Source organism: Furipterus horrens, unplaced genomic scaffold (genome assembly GCF_987537825.1).
Source record: "Furipterus horrens unplaced genomic scaffold, mFurHor1.1.pri manual_scaffold_8, whole genome shotgun sequence".
NCBI classification, from domain to species: Eukaryota; Metazoa; Chordata; class Mammalia; order Chiroptera; family Furipteridae; genus Furipterus; species Furipterus horrens.
In genome coordinates, this window is record NW_028327178.1 from 44,639,345 (window position 1) to 44,661,286 (window position 21,942).

Here is a 21,942-nt window from a genome sequence, read left to right on the forward strand (position 1 = left end):
ATTTTAAAAACAGATTAAAAAAAAAAAATCTAGGTTAAGTGCAAATGTTAGGCTTCCGAAGTGAGAGGCCACACATGCATGCATTAATGGTACTTTGATGTTTAACCCTAAAACCCTCAGGTTGGTGGTGACAGAGGGAATGAAGGATAGCGATGATAGCATTGCTTTTCTGTCTGCTATGCACTGTCCCTTGGGACTGGATTTCTTGTGAGAGTCCACCGACCCCAAGAACCCTGGTATTATGATGGGCAGCAACAGAGTGGATTGGATTGCTATAGCTCTGTGATAGGTGAGGAGATCTGAAAAGGACAGGGCCACTGGTGCTTTGGGGCAAGAGCCATGTGTAATTTTTATAGTTGAATCTCTTGGAATTATTTGACCTCAGGCCATAGAAAAACAAAGGAGTAAAAAGTCTTGCATGACAGCTCAGCCTAGGGACATGGACGACGTATACCTGTGTGAGCCTGGTACAACTACCATATTCACATGTGAACATTGCAGTTTATTAATTAAAGTAAAAAAATGTTGAGTCTTTGTTTCTAAACTGTAGCATGAGGAACCCAATGAGCAATATTCCCCAAGGCAAGTAAACCAAAAGTAAAACTTCCTTAAAAAGAAAAAATCCCAACATTTTTTATCACTGTGAAACTTGATGGTGTGTATATTTTTAAATTTGAACAACAGTGGTTTCTTTATTACTCTATTTATAAAATGATTATCAAAGTCAATTAGTTTTCAGGGCTTTCTACTTTTCTCAGAAACACATCCTAGGGGTAAGGAAGTTGAACTCTTGCTCTATGTAATCATGCACTGAAGATGTCATTTATTTTAGTTTAAAAAGCAAAATGGAGGCAGTTCCTTCCAGTGACTAAAATGGTTTAACTTAAAGTTTAATTAACAAAAAAAGCCACATTCCCATTTTTCAATTCACAAAGACAGATTTTTCTTTAAAAATATGCCTGAAACATATTACAGATAATATCCCAAATGATTACTATGTAAACATTGTCATTACAATGAAATTAATATGATATCAGCTCCATTTCACATTGTAAACAGCAAGACTGAATGCAGAAGCCTATTTAGACTGTCCAGGGTTTGTGCAGGTTTTTAAATGAACCATACAAAATCTACATTGTTCTACCTTCTTGTCAAGAGGATCCATCTGTTTCCAATTATTGGCCTTTAACTGATGAAGTTCATCAAATTTCATACTAATATTTTCTATGGACAACTGCAGCATGTCCCAGAACCCCGCCAAATCCTGGGAGGTGGGCCTTGGATGAGCATTAGGGTTCTGTACAAGAGAAAGAAGAATATTCCTGCTTTAGAGGCGATTCATAACAACAAGCACAGGACCAAAGTGACATTTTCAAATATTTCAAGTAACATAAGAAGGATGAGTTCCTTTTGGTTTTCAGACAGGAGATAAAAGTAGCAATTTTATTTAAAAATTAATATATGTATTTTCATCTTTACTGAGGTTTATTGACAACTAATAATTATAAGATGTTTACAATGTACAATATGATAATTTGACATATACTATGAAAGAATTCTCCTCATCAACTTAATTAACACACCCATCACTTCACATATTTACCTTTTTAAAAGTATTTTTGGTGAGAACATTAAATTCTACTCTCTTAGCAAATTTCAGTTATACAGTACAGTGTTACCAATTATAACAATATGTTATACATTAGATGCTCAGACCTTATTCATCTCCTAACTGGAAGTTTGTACCCTTTTACCAATGTCTCCCTCTTTCTTTCACCCCTCAGCCCCTGGCAACTGCTTTTCCCATTCTGTTTTTATGAGCTTGACATTTTTTTTAGAGTCCACTACACACAGTAATTTTATACACACATCCATTTGAGACAGTGATTCTCAAATGCCAAGGTTGTAAAACTCTTGTAATACAACATCTGTCAGTACAGTATGGGACAAGAGTGAACATTTGAAAAGCCAGAATGTATGATCTACAACAAAATGCATATAAAACTACTATATTTAAATGAAAATACCATCTTAAAAAAAATACAGTATATTAGAGCCAGTATTTGACTATCTGCTACCCAACTTATTCAGATAAAGATATGGAATCTAAAAGTATGATTTGTTTTAATACTAATGTTGAGTGAAATACTAAACAGATGATGAGTAATAAAGTAACTGAATTTTCAAAGTACTATATGTTTAACAATTATAATGTTACTAATATAGGAAGTCATTTTATCATATGAGTATTTTGGCAAAATCATTTGGAAATGAATTAGTTTAAAATTGACCATAACATAATATAGCAAATGTGAGAACACATACCTATACATACACATAGGGTCTATGGCAACCCATATGCTAGATAATATTAAACAGTCTTTGGTATTTAGGATTGACTTTCTTGTCTTCATCCACATATCCCTGACTAGTAGTAGAAAGTATGAACCACAAATTTACATGATCTAATACAGAAAAAACATAACTAAGAGATCAAAGGTGTCATGCTCATTGTTAATCACTACCTGTAGCAGAAACTAAAGCATTCATGGTTAGATTTTGGAGAGCTTCCGTATGTCAGAGGTTTACAGCTGGGGTTAGTTTTGGTTACCTCTAAGTATTCCAGGTAATTTAATAGACTGTGAAACCTCATGCCATATAAATAACTTGATTCCAGTTTGTACGTTTAAAACCAACCCCTATAAAAATGGTATCAGTATTTCAGAAAGTGTAAGGTCAGTTATCATCAAAATTAATTGGTTGGAAGGAACTTTTTAGCCCTTTGAATGAACCAGCATTATTGGTCTAAACTGAAAATAAATACAAGTAAGGATGTTTTTATAAACTTATAGTTCTAAAACTACCTATAGTTTTGAAATTCATTGGAAGAAGTAAATTCTAAAGTTTTTAAGTGTTTGGTGCAGTATTAAATCTATGCTAATGACACTTGAATTAATGAAAGAGTTTCTCTGTAGCATTTTGATTTAGAAAACTAAAAACAAGTTTCTTAATATCTAGGTTCAGAAAAGACAGATAATTGTTTTGACAAATTACCTCTCAAATGGAGTTTTATGATTTCATCATATATTTCCTTATCTTATGATAACCAAAAATTAAATTGCTTATATTCTGAAATTCACTAAAGCCTATTAGGTCATAAGCCCTAATGGCTAAATTGTTTCAGTGCACTAATGCATGAAATAATAGGCAAAGAGTTCTTTTAACTCTGCATAATGGGCAATTTGTTCCCTTCTCACCAAGAATCTCTTTGCCCCCTTATCATGAAGAGGACATATGAGGAAGCAGAGAAAAAGAGCTTAGGCACTCAGCCAGACTCTTAGTCAGTGGGTCACGTGATATCACACAAGAAGAAGTTGTAGCAGTAGTTTACTGTGAACCAGGCCACTTAGAGGTCAGGGATGGTGAAGAGTGTGAGAAAATGAGGAGGGCTGGGTTCCTTGGTTTAATTTTGTGGGAAAAAGTAACTCTCAGTTATTCATTCTATGCTTAAGAGTCTAGTCTGAGACAAAGTACAGGTATTCAAGAGTTCGCCTCCTCAGAGTAAGAACTCAAGAAAGGAGAGCTGGGTCTGGTTGTGACCAATCTCAGTGCCATCTTTATGCAGCTTGGTAGACCTAAACAATGCCACCACGAGGCCACAGTGCTTTCTGCTGAAGAGGAGGCAGAGTTGATTGATCAACCCCACATCCCTACATGAGGGTGAGGAGTGCAACTCAAATTCTGGGGGATAAGTAGGGTGGGGGATGTGGTGGATTTACAGAGATTGAGGTCAAAGAGACTGAGATTTGAATCTTGGTTCAGCCTCTGACCATGTGACCCCCATCAAATTATTTAGCCTTTGTATGTCCATTTTCTTCAATGGTAAAATCATCATAAAAATAATGTTCTGCTCTGGCTGGTGTGGCTCAGTGGACTGAGTGCTGGCCTGCAAACCAAAAGGTGGCTGGTTCGATTCCCAGTCATGGCACATGTCTGGGTTGTGGGCCAGATCCTCAGTTGGAGGCATGCGAGAGACAACCAATTGCCCACTCTGATGTTTTTATCCTTCTCTCCTTCCCTTCTCCTCTCTCTAAAAATGAATAAATATTTTAAAAAATAATAATGTCACAATCTGCTCCATAAGGTCCAACACATAGTGGGTTTTTGACCTTCCTTCCTGGGCATGGTTTGACTAGCTATCAGTGGCCCTTAGCCCGCAGTATAGTTCTGCTTCCGACTACCTCTAACTATGTTTCTCATATTTTGCCAAGTTCCTCTAGTGGCCAAGGAATGTGAGCCCACCAGAAACTAGGAAACATCAAAAGATAGCGTTAACAAGATGCACCCTTCCCGGGGCTCTGTAATGTTCTTAAAACATTTTGTCTGCAATTTCATCTTCAAAATCTGCATAATGTTTGTATTCTACTTCATAATATACCTTCCCCTTATATAATTCTTCTACAAGGCATGCTCTGTGCCCTGTACCTATCGGGCTCCAGGTGCATCTAGCAGCCAGTTTGAGAAGTATGGCTTTATGTGAGCTTTCCTACATTTAATGACAAAGAATCATGTTAGTTAAGATCTTGTTACCAAGTCTACAAATTAGCAGGAATTCTGTACCTGGCACAAAGTGAAACTCAATAAAATATTTGTTGTATTCACTTATCTATACATTTACTAATATATATTATCTTGTAATCCAGAACAGAATTTCTAAGAAGGTGAAAGAAGGATCAGATAATTTTTGCTAAGGGTTGGGGAAACAAATTATAGATGGGGGAGTGGGGTAGAAGGGAAGGGGTAGCCCCAAAGGGAGATTTCAAAAAGAAAGGCTTGGTGAAGAGGGGTGGGGAGTGATAATTTTGCATGCTTTCTATTTTTTCTTGTCTGAGTCCTGTCTAAATAAATCCCTTTCAGTCTGTATTTGTCCTTGTTGACAAGAAGATGTGGTTAAAACTCAGAAGTCATAGTTTGGGTCATTTAGATTGAATAGAAACATGTTTTTACTTTCAACAAGATAAAGAGGTTGCTTTTCATTATACTTGTTTTAGATCTAGTTTGAACAACAGTTGGCCAATAAAAGCGATTTTTGTGGAATGACTTGTAGAGATAGTAGCAGGCTTTTTTGTTGTTGTTGTTGTTGTTGTTGTTGTTGGTTTGTTTTTAAGGCACGTGTGACTCTTGCCCCTGTATTTTGCAGTCGGTTTTTACAATGTTGTTGGTAATGGTGCTTTTGTCTCTGTTTTCCTTTTTTTGCTTTTGTATGTCCAGGAAGGATTCATTTGTCTCAGGGAGATAAAATCTACACTTTTGAAGCCCTCCATCTCTGGCCCTTGAATTAAAATGCAGAACTCTGATTAGGATCTACCACCTGGTGGCTACTTCAGAAAGAAAATCATTATCCAAAATGATTTTCTGTAATATTATTTTCAAAATATCAGGGTGCTCCTTATTTTGGTAAGAATAATGAAATCGGAGATACCATGTGAAAGCCAGGAAAATGGAAATTTTCAGTTACCATAAAGAAGGAAATGGAGTTTCAACTTGACTGGGTTTTTTCTTCTAAGATTATTTAAGTATGAAGTAAGTATTTTTAATTTTAAGAAAAGCAGGAAATAAGATTCATCCAAAAAGTCTACTCCAGGTGAGAGAGTTCAGTGGGCAGTGGGCCTTGACTCAGTTCAAAATTGGTTTTACTTTCACTGGGCCAGTCTTGTCGATGTGTTCTCACGGTACGAGCAGGGAATGGTAGTGATGGGGAATGTTACCTACCAGGTTTTCTTCACACAGTTCTCTAAACTGGTAGAATTTCTGGGCCATGAGAAGTTGGGCACTGCCCACCGCAGTTCGGATTTTCCCTAGAACTGAAAAGAGCAAACATTCAAGAAGTTTACACATTATGTCTCATTATTGAGATTTAGTCTGGTAAAGCAAAGAGAAAGTTATGCTGTAATAATTTGGGAAAACTGCACACATAACGCATATACACATGCACACAGCCCAATTATGGTCATTATCCTGCTGGTCCATGTAACAGGCTCCCAGGTTAAAGATCAAAATCAACTGGGAAAAAAAATAGCCACATGCTCATCATGCATATTTCTTAGAGATCACGGAGTTTTCCATCACAGCACTGGATGTTACCAAGAGAAGAGGCAAACAGTTTTGTTTTTTCCCCTTTTACTGCGTTTACCCGTATGGTTATGGATTTATTTGTGTCAGCAATCACAGTTGCTAGTTTGTTTTTCTAACCCAAATCCAAACACAAGAAAAGCCATCCTGTCTTGGAGGGGGACCTCTTGGCACTCACCATATCCCATCCATAGCTTTCATTATTTTTCCGGAGCTTAGCCACTGGTACTGTCAGGAAAGAGCCAGGGCCAGTTGAAAGACTTTCTAAGGAGTGAACATTTTCAGCTTGTCGCCTAGGGAACACCAGCACAATCCCAGCTTTTCCACTCCACAGTTCAAAGTTATTGTTAATGTAGGTTTAATTTCTTATGCACTGTGCTGAAAATTTTTCCCTTTGCAAGCTACTTCTTGCCTCCTGTGCTGTCTACGGTGAGAACCTTTCAACTGATGGGCGTGCTGAGACGGGGCGGAGTGTTCTGCACTGAGCAGCTCTGCATTGTCCCGAAGGCTCTCCCTCCAGCCAGTGGGGGACCAGGACACAGCTGCACTACTGGAGCCCTGCCACCAGGCAGTCCTCAACATGCTCTCCCAGGAAGGCAGGGGAGAAGGCACCCTGCTTGCCCTTTCCCGGCCCACATAGAAAACCAGAGGGGGAAACTCCTCACAGTGCACTAGCCCTGCTTTGAAATCTTTAAGGGAAAGCAGATTATAGGACCAAAGCAATAGCTTTGCTGTTGTTATTTTGTTATAAATTTGCAGAGCCTGAGACGCAGAGTGAAATCAGGTCTTTCTTTCTTGACCTCATTCCCCACAAAGTTTGAGAAGAAGACATAAGAAAAAGAAACTTCATTTTGACCCAGGGTTTTCTAGAAATTTGCTTCTCTGTTTAAAACTGCTGGGCTATCTAATGGTTTATGTTGCACATTACACCTAGACATTGCCTAATCTTTCAGCATTCCTCCATGCGTAACTCAGGGCAATTGTGAACTCTCCAACATGTCCCCAGTCTCAACAAACAGCTGAAGCGAAGAAATTTGCCTACTCAGAGATAGCAAGGGTCCCCCTTGACAGCTGTCTGGCAGCTGTTGCTCAGGGAGAAGTTTTCACTTCTTTTCAATCTAAAATCTTTTGAGATGGTTATATCATTCCTCCTCCCCCCCCCCTCACCCAAAGATACCCTTTCATTGCTTTTAGAGAGAAAGGAAGGGAGACAGAGAAACATCAATGTGAGACAGAAACATCAGTTGACTGCCTCCTGTATGTGGCTAGACTGGGGATCGAACCTGCAGTCTAGGTATGTGCGCCAACTGGGAATCGATCCCACAAATTTTGGTTATGTGAGGATGCTCCAATCAACTGAGCCACACCGGCCAGGGCCCACTCCTCTTCAACTGGTCAATGAGTTGTTTGAGGCCTCCTCTCCCTTTCTTAACACTCCAGAAAGAGAAGGGACAGCATATGAAGACTCAGGACACTACAGTAATTGAGGCCTTGAGTGAGCCAAAGGTTCTGGTTCTAACACTTAAGACCAGTCACTGCCCTGGACAGGTCACTTAAGTTGTTTTCTCATATGTCAGTTGGGGTTAATGGTACCTATTTGTATCGTTGTTATTAAGATTACAAGTGGTAATGTATGTGAATTGCTTAGGACAGTGTCTGATATATAGCAAGCACTCAATACCTGTATATTATTATCTAGGACCAGGACATCACACTTCCTCTATGGGTATGCCAACTGTGAGCCCCACACTTACCCTGTCCAGAAGAAAAGAGGGAAAAAAACAAAGTCTGGATTATCCAAAGGCCACCTGGGACAGGCATGTGCTTTGATGCCCTGTCCTAGATCTGAGACAGGTCTGCGAAGGCACTTCCTAAGTGAACATGTGGCTTTGGGCAAACTCTGAGGTTCCTGAATTATCTTGCCAAAGGGTAGGATTTTGACACCAGCAAATTTCAGAATGAATCCTGGGAGATTAGAACTAATACTTAAGTCTCCAATTTGCTAATGGAGATTGCTTAGCTCCTGGGAACCATCACAGAAACCCAAACAATTCTGACATACCTCAAACTTTGAGTTAAGGTTCTTCTCTCTCACAGCCGAATATCTGCACTATATAATAGACTGCCATAATAAGAGTAGTTGACTAAGACAGTGATTCTCAAATGAGGAGAAAGCCCTGCTCCAAACAGTTATCCAGGAAACATCAATCGTGTAGGTAAGGGAAAACTCGAATTTCTTCTTAAGGAAAACAAGGGACTTCTTTCTTCATTCAGCATGGTCTGGCGAGAACCCTAGATTTGGAGCAAAAATATCTAGGGTGGAGTTGTGGTCCTTCTGTTTCCCAGGTTTTTGCCATCATGTTCTTTTAGGGGAAGTTTCTTACTGGTTCCAGGATTATTTGCATTCCAGTGTCCAAGTGATGGTCTTTTGTAAGCCCGGGGAAGGGAGATGATGATTCGAGTTGGGAGTGTAACTCCTACATCTTTGCCCTCTACACTTTCTTTCTTGAGAATTAAAAATTCACTTTAGCCCTGGCTGGTGTGGCTCAGTGGACTGAGTGCCAGCCTGAGAACCAAAGGATTGCTGGTTTGATTCCCAGTCAGGGCGCATGCCTGGGTTGCAGGCCAGGTCCTCAGCTGGGGGTGCGCAAGAGGCAACCATACATTGATGTTTCTCTCCCTCTCTCTAAAACTAAATAAATAAAATATTTTTAAAAATTCACTTTAATTTTTAGGGAAGAAAACTAACGGAGTTTGTTCTGTTTTGTTTGTCCATTAGACACTTGGTGTGTGAGGTAACTCTTTTTTCCTGGAAGTAAATTTCATATTTGTTACCTAGGCTTTAAGGAAGTACAAAACTAATAAACAGTAAATGGTAAACACCAGTGGAAGTGAACAGTGGGGAAAAAAAGTGAATGTTGGTAAAGAAATGAGATAAACAAGAAAGAGGCATCCTAATGTCATTTAGAAACTGTGAGGTAGAAGCCCGCCATTATAAACAAAAGCCATTCAAAAGCCCACCAGGAGGCTGCTCCTTTCCCCACCCTGCTGCTAGCTGCCCTAGACTCAGGCAGCTATCAGGAGATGGCAACTGTCCAACCACCAACTTGCTGGCTGAACAAGTGGGCACCTTAGCCTATCCTGTACTGTTTACGTATTCCAAGTCCCAGAACTCCTAAAAAAAGTCACTCCACCCTGACCCTAGCTGCTGGTGTCTGACTTCAAGACCCCAGCCCACTGTGTCACATACTCAATAAACTACCTTGTTCAACATTTGGCTGCCAGCCTTCTCTACCTCTGCCCACCCCCTGAAACCTAACAGAAACTACTCTAAAACAATTCACACCAACCTTCAGCAGAGCGTGAAGAAAATACCTCCGTCAAGGATGCTAGGAAAAGGAGTATAATGGGCAACAGGAAATGAGATGTATGGGTTTCAGCTGCGGGCTTTTCTTGTGCATATAAAACAGCCCAACCTGGTGTTAGAAAGTTCTGGAAGAGGCCTCAATATAGTGCATCTTTCCAGGGTTAGCCTTGCATCTCACTCTTTTATTGTAGTGTGGCAGTGGTTAACTTTGCAGACACTTGTCTGTCCCTCAAGGAGGAGGGTTCAGGCCAGAGGAGCCTGAAAGTGTAGGGTTCTTCCCCCTCTACCCCTGCACCCCTGTTGCCCGCCCACCGCAATAAAATAAAGCCCTGCACAGTAAGTGCACTCCATTTCTGTCCTATTGGCCTCCCTCTGAGAGGAAACCACTCAGCTAGATGATGAACATTCCAGTCCCATCCCTGAGTTAATGAATGTTTTTTCCCCCCTGGTCTTTGGTGACGGCTAAGGCCTTCTCAAGTATAAATGAGAGAGCATTTGACTGGGGCAATCCCACTAGTACAGCTGAGACCCCACGGCCTAAAGCAGCAGACCCTCTTAAAGTCAGATGGAGGTTTCAGGTTGTGTCAGTCCAGGAGGAAGATGTGCTGCTGGGGTTCCATTTCATTTGGTTTCCTTCACACTCTGGTCCATACAGTCTTTCCAGATTGTTCAACCCAAATGTAGCTGACAGTTTTTACCACCCAAACCACTGAGGGCACATTCAATGCATCTTTCAGAATAATCTTTGCTGTATCCCCCAGGCATGCCATTCAGCTGTGATTTATTCCATCTGTTTGTGTAATATTGAATCATATGATAGGTCTCGTTTTGCTGTGCTACTCTTTTTACATAGGTAAGTCTGGTTCTCCCTGGGTAAAACCTTGATAGTGAATTTTTAGGTTGCTTTCGGCCTTTCCTTTTCCCAGCTTCTTGGTTAGTCTGCCCCTCGGTGGAAGTACAAAACAACAGCCATAAACACTGTTGAACTAAATTCCTTCTATTTAAAAAGTAGACACCTCTTTATTTACTCTCCCATTCATAATTATAGAAACCTCTCATCCCACATTAGATGGTTATGAAGGATCCTAATACAGAGGACAGGCCTGGATTAATTGACTACATAAAGCCAGGAAGATTCTTTGGAAGGCCATCACTGTTTGGTGTTTGCAAAACTTTGCCTATTTATCTTATTACCTTGTATTTCAAAGCACTTTCATAGGCACATCTAATTTGAGTCTCATAGGACTGGATGTGGCAGGGCAGATACCATCATTTTATTTGGAAAATTGGACCCAAACTAAGACATGCCTTCCCTGGAGTCCCATAGTCCTGGGTCCCTGTCTTCTCACTCCTGGGCTAGTTGTGCTCTTTTTCTCTCAATAGTTACTGCATATTGAGTCTGAATCTCCTGAAGTGAAGTCATTTGATGGTGATTGCTTTCTTTCATCAACACTTTCTAGGCAGTACAAATAAATAGAAGGGGGATGGCTATAACAAGTCAAGGGGGGAATTTGAAGAAATTCAGCAACCCAATTCCTATCAGGAGAGCAAAGCACATTTATGCTAAGTCATTGTTGCACAAAGAAATTTCAGTTGTAAAAAGAATGGAAGAACTACAAAAGATCACTTGAAAGAGATGGTGGGTATAAGGTTTAACTAGTTTTTTCTTTTAAAGATTATACATGTAATAAGAAGCATAGAAAGACTATTTTGGATGTGGTGTTTTTTAAATGAAAACTGTGATTTTAAATTTTTTGGCTACATTCGGTAAAAACCCCAGGCATTTAAAAGAGAGTGTACTTTCTCCCCCACCCCCACCCCGGGGTTAAAGTAATGAACTGTTTCTTTTAACCCTGTAAGTGAATCCATAAGAAAGCTGCACAGAGTTAAGTTTGTTGAGGTAGCAGGGTAAAAACAAACACAGAAACTGTTTCCTTTGGGGAAATACCTGACTTTTTGCTGAGTGAAAAATCGGTATCTTAAATGCTTAGGCATAATTAATGTGTTTATTCTTTAATATTCCAAGAGAAATTAGGTCTCTTGAACTGAAAAGGCAGAGGCATTGGTTTCTCTGACTGCTTCCAATTCTATTTTCTATGCCCAACTCTATGATCATCAGGCTCTCACGTTAGGCCTCAGAAACACAGAAACATAGACATACTTCTTATACCCTCAACATAGCTTCTCTGAAACCTGGATACTCCATATGCCTGGCTGTCTCTCCAATGGTGAAGTTTACAATAGTGGACACACTGGCTGACCACTTCCCAGGCTGTGCAACCTATACCATAATTCACCTAGCATGCTTCTTTTCCAGGCTGTCTCTCCAATGGTGAAGTTTACAATAGTGGACACACTGGCTGACCACTTCCCAGGCTGTGCAACCTATACCATAATTCACCTAGCATGCTTCTTTTCCAGGCTGCCTCTCTGTGTAATATACTGGAAAGAGTATAGGCTTTGGAGTCAGGAATGACTGGCCAAGCCACTTAAAAGCTGCTGATCTGAGGAAAGTTTATCGTATGTTGGTATGGCAGCCCCATCAATCTAACAGATTCCCCTAAACGCTGGACTCCAAAGGGTAGACTACCTTTGCTCTCTCTCTGTTCTCAACTCCATTTGTCCCTTCAGACTCTGCAGTCTGGCTCTGTCTCTACCCTCCTTACCTTCCTGGATCTCTCTGCATGTGACACAAAGGATGCTCAGCATCCTGGGCTCCCACAGCACACTCTGGCTCTGACATGGTCTTTCTTATTCCTTCTCTTTCACTTTACCTTGTAAATGTTGAACACAAATTCAGTCCTGAGTCCACCTCCCTTAATCCCCTTCAATGATCTCACCCATTCTCCCGGTTTCAACTATTCTGTAAATAAATTTAGTTTCTCAAATTTGTAACTCTAGTGTCTACCAACCTCTCAAGCCTTCGAGTTGCATATGTAAGCACCTGCCCAACACTTCTTGTCTCCCTCCAATTCTGTAGTTGATTACAATTAGGGCTACAAGATTGGGTCACCCCCCCCCTCACCACTAATATTTTCCTTCCCATTCCAATCTTGGAGGTTTGGTTTTATTAAGGGATTTAGAGGGTCCACTTATCTCTTAATTTTTATGCTTGAAACCTTTTCATGGTTCCCTGTCAGAAACTCCCTTCTATGGCTTGCAGGCAAGGCCCACCTGCCCAGCCTTACCTCTGTCCATTCTCTCAATGTTTTTGGGCCCCAGGGTTCCCAAATCCAAAGCTGTATCTCTCTGCAGTGTCTTTGCTCAGGCTAAACACTAAACTGGGGGTGCCTCCTGCCTTGGTGCCTACCCTAGCTCCTCCCCTTGTGCTCAGGTGTACATTCTTCAGGAAGCCCTATCTCCTTTCACCTTCCCCTCCACATGCTCTTCTATTCCCATGCACAGCTCTGTCCCTTCCCTTCCCACATGCTTTGCAGCATCACCTATTCATATGTTGGACTTTGTAACCAGACGACTGGCCCTTCAATGATAAAGACTGTGCCCACGGAACCCCTGGTATCCTGTTGAAGAACTAGGTTTCAAAATTAATTGACTCATCTGCAAACTTTATGTTAACCAGAAAAATAAATTAACTGCAACATTCCAGGCCTTAAGTATTCTGATTCTTTAAGGTTTTACCATGTCTTTTCAAGTTATAATCATGATTTATTAATTAGTTAATTTAGTCTTAGCTGGACTATTATCCCTCTTGAGTTTCTGTTTATAATATTATTTGTGCTGACTTAGGATGGAAGAGCCAAGCCATTTGGGATAAGCTGAATGTGCTTGCGTGTGAATTAAACCTCCTTATTCTCAGGTTTTGACTTCTTTGTACTCACCTGGCTTTTTCTCTCTCTCAATGTTGTAGACTTTAGGGGAAAAGGAGAGAAAAGGAATTTTTAAAAAGTGGGTCCACCACTTACTTTAAAGTCCCATGAATTTATCAGACTGAATTTGTGTGATTTCAAGTTGGGATTATGCATGTGGAAACATTCTTATTTACAAATGTGACCTCGTGGAAAAGAATTTCTCCAACCAACTGGCCAGCTGCTTCTCAGACAGGGTTGTGATCTGGAGCTGCTATCAATAAAAGGTCTCCATAGGAAACATGGGTCTGTTTCGTTCCGGGCTGACAGTGGCTGCTCTGCATTTAACAAGGGTGCTTTTATTTTATTTATTTACTTTTTAGCTGAATCTTGGTGGCCAATGAACAAAGAATGAAATTTACAAGCAGAAATTTCCCCATAGACTAAAGCCAGGGCTTCCAGGGGGCTAAAACATGGGGGAGGGGTACTGAAAGGGGAATAAGGCTTTGCTTATAAAGAATAAGTTTTCAAAAACTTAGCTACTTTAACTTTTTTCCCTAGTCCCTACTCCAGGAGTCTTACTCATAAAAGATAGTTGGCCCCAAACCATATTTCAATTTACTTCAGCGTTGAAATAGTAACTATAACATCATATGCATCACATAGATAAATACAGTTTTTGAGCCTTTGAAAGTTGAAGGAAATGAAATTAGTTAACATTTCCGTTGGTAATATAGAAGAAAAGAACTCAGTGCTGTGTTTGAAGTGCATTGTAATTATATTTCACAGAAATAGTTATGATTAGAGAAAACAATTGGAGACCTTGCTCTAAGAGTCAATCCCCCTCTCTGTAATCTCTGCCTCTGCAGTGCAGGGAGGTGGAACTTTTTTCAGTCTGAAGTAATGGGAGCAGCCCCAGCCTAGAGAGCAGGAGAGCTGCTTCCCAGCCTGGTTCTGTCTTCAACTTGCCCTAACACTTCCCCTCTCCATGCCTCAGCGCTCTCCTCAGCCTTGAGACCACCCCCAATGGAACATACCCAAGAAAACATACTCTATAATGTCCTTCTGGCACCAATACCTTCTTCTTTGTACCCAGTGCTATGCAAAGCAAAATGAACCGAGTGTTCTAGGTTAAACGTAAGTCTTATTACACACGATTTCCTTTTCATTACTTTCACTTCTTCTATAGTCACTAATTTCAGGTTGACTAGGCTTAAAAAAAAAAAAGAGAGACTATATAATGTGTGTGCGGGGGTGGGGGGTTGGTGGGGGAAGGATGGGGAAGGACCGTTTGAAGGCTACTTCAAAAGTAGGATGAGATTAAAACAGAAAGTAGCTAGGATGTACCCACCTCTCCCTGCTTAAAAGTACACAAGGGCTTGAAGCAGATGAGTTGCAGAAATCATGAGTGCTGCTTTGCCTGCCACCCGCTGTTTCACAGGCTGCAGAGACATGCCACAGGCGACACTGGGCAGAGTAAGCCTGGTGATCGCACTGATAGACGGTCACAATGATGACTGTGCACAGCTTCCGTAACTCAACCTGAAACCAGGCAAACCCCATTTCAGGTTTCATTGCCAGTCCCACACTCGCTGCCAAGGCTCACCAACCTTCTGGGGGACTCAAGGCCAAGTTTCACTAACTTGGATGCTATTACCCGGCAAAATTAAAGTGGAATTAATCTGCCTCCTACACACGCTCTAGGTTTATCAGTTTGTTTCAGATAGAGCCTGAAAATTCCACATGTTAGTTGTCCACAATTCAGGAGGCAAAGATAGATTTCCAAGTACAATCGACTAGTATTCCATCTGAGGGCCATGGAAACCCGAGCCTGTGTTTTTCACCCGCATTGGTAGACAGCATTCCTAGTTAGAAGCATTCAGTTCCATCTGGTCATTTCATTCCCAGTCAGATAATACCCAGGCGTATCTATGTAACATACAAGCCACTGTCAAATAGCACTGAGCCATCCTCCCGAGACAGCTGTTTCACACAAGGCCTTCATTGTCTGACAAAGCTTGTATCATTTTACTTCGAGTGCTGCAGGAACAAGCATTCTGTCAGCTGCCACAGTTTGGAGGAAAACTCACTCACTGCAGATTCTCATTGTTTTGTTATTGAGCCAAAAACCTTCTATCGATTGTTAGGGATGAGGGTTTAAAATAAGAACTAAAGTCCTTGCTCTGCTTTTATTTTATCAGGGAAAATAATAGCTCCACACACCCAAAGAATTTACAGTTATACTTTTCAAAAGATAGCTTGAAGTTACTAGGCGATTACAAGGGCTTGTTTTCATTCTGCCCAGCGTGGTAAACCGGGAAAGTGTTTTCTAGCCCAGGAATGCCAAAACCCAAATCCCTAGGAAGCAGCTGTCAGAGTGCAGATAATGGCACCATAAAAAAATAGAGAAAGATGCAACCACCCAAGCCCAAACCTGTACTTCAAATACTTACTGACCAAATAGGTTCTATTCCTAACACCTTCCCCCGCTCCTCCTTTTCTGCCATGGACACACTATACAGTTGGCCCTTGAACAATGCAGGGGTTAAGGGCACCGATTCCTCATAGTAGAAAATCAGCAAATAACTTTTGACTCAACCAAAACTTAAGTTGTCCCTTGGTACCTGTTGGAGATTGGTTCCAAGACCCCGGCATATACCAAAATCCATGGCTGCTCAAGTCCCCTAATATAAAATGGCTTAGATCAATGCACACAGTTGGCCCTGTGTATCCACGAACTCTAAACTGTAGGTGGAAAACAGTACAGGTGTTCATTTAACAAAAATCCTCATATAAGCAGACCCATGCAGTTCAAAGCTGTGTTGTTCAAGGGTCAACTGTATTTTGAATTCAGGAAGACATTTAACAAAATACCTTACATTCTTATAAGCATAATGAATAACTATGCACATGATGATAGCATACTTGTTCTACCAATCTTCAGCTGCTGCAGACATTTTATTTAAGAATGGGGGATTTATTTTTCACTGTGGTAAAATATACATAAGAGCTACCATTTTAGTAATTTTTAAGTGTACAATTCAGAGAGACATGAAGTACATTCACCAAACATTTTTAAAGATTATAAAATTAGGATAATTATGGTGGCCCACAAAATAAATTATGGTTAGAATTTTCTTTTTTCTCCCTCTACCCTTCTTGTCTTCCCAGGGAGACTTTGAAGACTAGCTCTCATGGGAGGGACTTGTCAAGGAGCCATCTTCATCATGTACCCCGAAGACAGGCCCTTCTCGTACAGGACCCAAAGAACACATAACGTGGCTTGACCAAGAGATAGATTCAGCTGTCCTTGACCCATGTATCAAAGCTATTTTTCTGGGTGTACACAGACTTTTTTTTTAAAGTTGGTTATTTAGAAATTGGCTATACCTGTCAAACAGGATTGACCTCTCTTCCTTACCATCCTTCTTTTGAAAAAAAGAAAAGATTAAATTAGAGATTTAGTAAAACAGAAAACCCTGTGCAACTCTAGGTGCACTTATCAGAACAGAATTGTGGTTGCTAAGAAGCCAGGGAGAGATATATAGAAAGAGCTTTAGAGGACAGCACCCAGTAACACACAAAGTATCGTTAGCTTGTCAAATGTTATTCATGTCATATCTGTTCCATCAGACACATCTGTGTTCTGTGACCTTGGACAAGATACTTCCAGAGAGCTGTTTTGAGGACAAATAAAATAACACCTGTCACAGTGTCTAGCCCACTGTTAGGAGTACTGTAAGGACAAGATGAATATTTTTTCTTGTGCTTATATTCTCCCTTCTTACGGTAGAGGTTTGCTTGGGCTTTCTGGTCATATCCTCCCTTGGATTTGCTTCATTCGAAATGGGCGACTCTTTGACCTGGGCATGTGACTTTACCTCTGCACTGTTTAGGTCTCAAATGCTAGTCGAATAGAGCTCCTCTTTGTACCTCCCAGAGCATAAAACCTGGAGAAAGCCTTCAAGTGTTGGCAGAATAGAATCACATCCCAAAAGCTGAAAGGGACACACAGGGCCCATCTAGACCGTCCAACTGACAAACACAGCAAGCCTTTCTACTGTTTCTGTGGCAGGTGCTCTTCTCTTTTTGCCAAATCCTTCTTCTAATGAGAAGGGCTCATCACTTCACAAGGGTATGCCCTTCCCATCCTTTGGCAAAAGTAACTGCTAGTTACTTATTGAGTAACTAGCTACTTAGGAAGAAATACTTTGCTAGGTAAAATACTTTTGTAAAACAAAATTTCCAAAGTGTTTACTGATCCTCTGTTATGTGCTAGCAAATATGAAGATGAATGAGGCAAGAGTAATCTCTGTCCTCAGAGAGCTCACTTTTCAGTGGAGGAAAGAGATACACAGATTATCATAAAATTATGTTAGAAATACCTGATGGAGAAACATACAGGCAATTACAGAAGCACTATGGAAACACACCCAATTCAGCCTGAGGGGAGGCATTCCGCAAAGACTTCTAGAAGGTGAGGCCCAAGCTGAGACTTGAAGGAAGAGCCATATATTATAAACTAGTTGGGCTTACATAAATAAATGTTACTAATTTGGATCAGTTTTGTACATTTAAAAAAAGCATGTGTAAAGGGCATTTAGCTCTTAACTTCATGCCAGCAGTTAAATATAAAATTATAAAATTATATTAAAAAATAATCCTATGGACTTTTCATTATAGACCATTTGCTTTCAAGCTGTATTCTAGGTATCCCATGATTTGGGGGGAGGAGGGTGGGTGTGTTTTTAGGTGGCTTGTCTAGGGGTGGTAGAAGCTAAGCAGGCAGGCTGGTGGGCCCTCACCAGAAGTGCTCCACTGTTACTCTTGTTATGTTTAGGGGTGTTGAGTGTATTTTTTTTAGCTAAAAAAGGGGTTTCTAATATTAAAATATGTTTCAAACTACAAATGGAGACAACTCCCCATGAAGAAGGTTTCATTACATACTTGTCATTTAAGGCTAATTTACTCAGTTGGGTACTTTAAAGCAAAGCACCAAAAATATTCCCACCCCTAGTTACCTTTGCTTGCTCTGCAACTATGACCCTAGCGCCTCTCCCCCTACCTCCTGCCCAGGCAGCAACCTTGTAAAATAAAGAGGTAGATCCGAGAAAATTCTTCACTATTCTGAAGAAAACACCCTCAAGAAGTATGATTTATTAATGGTGGGACATTGGCATCTTCATGTACAAACACAGCAAACTATCATTCCTTAGAACAAATCTTGTTATAACAAATACTGTTATAACAAAAATCCCTTCATATGAAATAGGTTTCTAAGTCTTAATTACAAGTCAATGCTTTAAATAACATCTGACATAAAATTTGGAACAGTGAATGATTGGACAGTTCCTTCATGTTTATTACTTTGGGACTTTACCAGTCATGCACATTTCAATATACAAATATGCTTTTCTTTTGTCCCAAACACAGGATGAGAACTTGGTTTTCTGACAAGATCATCATCTTTCAAATATATGTGGTTGTAGCAAAATACTTTGTTGTTGATATAACCATGTATAGTTTTCATAGTTCCTTTAGCCTTAAGGAAGATTTTCCAAAATATTTATACAATGACTGTCCTTACACGTCATTATAAAGCTGGGTTGAGAAAAGTAGATCTATTCTCAGAGCTACCTGTCAAGGTAACTCAGTTTGTTAGAGCAATGTCATGATATGCCAAGGTTATGGGTTTGATCCCAGGTCAGGGCACATATAAGAATCAACCAATGAATGCATAAATAAGTGGAACAACAGATTGATGTTTCTCTCTAGCTCCCCTCCTCTCTCTCTCTCTCTAAAAATCAATTTTAAAAGAGTCTTATTTAAAAAATAAAAGAAAGAAAGAAAAGAAAACATCAGAGGAGCAGTTTCCCTGGGTCCTATTGAAAGCCAACCAGAAAGGTAGAATGAGTCTCAAAATAATGAACTGAATAGATTAAAATCTAAGAGAGAGTTTGTTCTGTTGAGCAGGACTCAAAGGCCATTGCTCCTGAGAGACACTGATTTTTCCGAGGAAAATCTAGTAAACTTTGGGTATGCCCCTAAAGAGAAAAGAGAGTAAGAAGCAACTGTTAAGACTTTCTTATTGAAACCTATCCCACCCACTGCTTTTGGTGGCGTCTCATTCACCTGTTAAAAGGGCAAAAAGCTAAATCTGTTTGTGGATCCATACTCAAGAGAGCTTGCAGTGGCACCAAATCTTAGGGTCAAGTGTCAAGGAGATTTATTTTTCCACTGCTAAGTTGTTTGGACTCATAATATGAAAGAACCAAAGGAATGTTACAAAAACCCATTTGTGGATTTTTAAACCTGCTCATAAAGCTAACAAATAACCAGTCAGCCAGTTTGTAGGGTCCAAGCAGAAGGAAGGAGCAGAAAGAAAAGATGTGAGCAAGAAAGGGAACACAGCGAGAAAATCCCACAACCTGCTGCTATTTTCCAGACTTAGTTTTCATCAAAATAATTTTCCTTTATAGAAAACACACTGATCCTTGACACAATGAGTTTGGTTTATTTAGTAAGTTTTTTTAACATGGTTTATAGAAGGCTCTGAGTCTAATTATTAAAAAATTATTATTATTTTTGTTAGGAATGATAATGCATGATGGTTATAGAAAAAAAAACTTAGTGTGAGTGAGATACTTAGTGAAGTGACATGATGCCTTAGACCAGTGGTTCTCAACCTCCCTAATGCTGCGACCCTTTAATACAGTTCCTCATGTTGTTGTTGTGATCCCCAACCATAAAATCACTTTTGTTGCTACTTCATAACTGTAATTTCTGATATGCAGGATCTATTTTCATTGTTAAAAATTGAATATAATTAAAGCATAGTGATTAATCACAAAAACAATATGTAATTATATATGTGTTTTCCGATGGTCTTAGGTGACCCCTGTGAAAGGGTTGTTCAACCCCCAAAGGGGTCGCAACCCACAGGTTGAGAACCGCTGCCTTAGACTTTTTTAAAGAGACTTTGACAAAATTAACAAAAAGTGGGGATATATAAGAAAAAACTGGCCAAGTGTTAAACTTCATGGTATATGGGGGTTCGTTATATTAAACTTTCTACTTCTGTGCATGTTTAAATTTTCACAATAAAAATTTAAACACTGATTTCAAAAATAAGTCTAAAAAGCCACACAAGAACAATACTCTGTTAGGTGGTTTCCACATGAAAATGAAGGCCGCCTACCATTCACTTAACAATAGTCTTTCACCAAAAAACCCCACACACAACATTAAAATACACAGATTGTAAACTATATCAAATTTCAGAAGTGTTGGAAACGTGCAAAATGTGCCTCGAAATTATGGTAATCTGCTAATTTTTGTTTGTCAATTTTTAATAGGAGGCTAAAAGGCCAAGTTTGAAAATAATTGCATGCCGGGTCTCCATTATTTATTTACTCATCATATTTTATTTTATCATTTATTTTAAACCATTAAATAGGAATTTGTGTGAATTTAGTGGCTGAAGTTTTGCCTTCCCTAAAATGTAAGAAAGAAACTGCATGCAAAACGGGCTTAAGAATGTAAATAAGTGTGGGCTTCTTACTGGCCTATAGATCACCAGCCTTGTTTTAATATTGTATGTTAATGAAAGTAATAAAACTATCAGATTATAAATGCCCAATGCACATGTATCTGTGATCCCTGAAACTAGTTAAAATTACCATTAGCTTCCTGGGAATCAGCACCCCTTCAGTAACATCTTGGGGAACAGGAGGCCATCCTTATGCTGAGTTTGGTATTTTTCAGAAAGGAAAAGATCCAGAGCTAGCGAAGGTGAAACCAATGCTTCTCTTTTTATTGTGCAGTGCAGGGGCATCTGTCTGGACTCGGCTGGAATCGCCTAGTTCTCCCAAGCATCCAAATGCTTGCGGAAGGGTTAGACTATAGGGCTGGGCAAGTGCAACTGACAGGGAAGAAACCACGAAGTGTTTTCTAGAGACACAAGGTAAGCGCAGACCCCAGCGTTGCGTGTAGAGATGTGCTGTGTTACTTACTGTCTTCGGGCAGGTTGTTTTCCCGCTCTTCTCTCTCCATCTGCTGGCACCACCCTTCCATGCGGTCTCGCTCCGCCTGGAGAAGCTTCAGAAACCAGTGGCCATCCCGGTGGCACACTGACCTTTGAACAGCCTCCATGGGGTCTTCAGTGATCGAGTCAATCCAGGGATCCGGGGGAGGCAGAATGGAAGGGTCAAAATCTGTGTCAAAGTCGTCGTCGGCTGCGCAGGCGTGGTAATGGTTTCCTGAGCCCTGAATACTGACTGTGGAGGTGCTGGCATCCCGGGAGAACTGTCTAGCCGTTGGGCCCGGGCACGAATTGTCCTCTATAGACTCCAGAGAGTTTTCCAGATTATCGTGGAAGTCCAGGTCAGCCTGCACTGCTGTCGTCACACTGTTTGATCGGGTGAACCTGCGGAAGCTTGGAGGAATAGAGAAAGGAGATTTAGTTCAAGGATATTTCTTGAAGCAACATCACTTCCTACTTTTCTTCGTGAGTGTGGCAATAAGGGGTAGACCCTTGATGCAAGCATATCAATTACCATAGCTCTATTATAAAGAATACAGGTTTCTCATCTTTGCTCAATATTAATTTAGAAAAAAATTTAAAGTGGAGCAAGGTAT

General features: G+C 40.2%; 1 protein-coding gene across 2 annotated transcripts in view; it reads right to left on the reverse strand.

The window, feature by feature from the left end:
* The window catches only part of DLGAP1 (DLG associated protein 1), a 362,099-nt gene that overhangs the window by 5,903 nt on the left and 334,254 nt on the right, over positions 1-21,942 (reverse strand). For both annotated transcript variants that reach the window (XM_090285774.1, XM_090285775.1), the window contains exons 8-10: positions 21,318-21,739; positions 5,773-5,864; positions 1,145-1,297 (exon numbers count right to left, since the gene is read on the reverse strand). In XM_090285774.1, the coding sequence (XP_090141900.1) occupies positions 1,145-1,297; positions 5,773-5,864; positions 21,318-21,739 (667 nt within the window). The remainder of the gene's footprint in view (positions 1-1,144; positions 1,298-5,772; positions 5,865-21,317; positions 21,740-21,942) is intronic.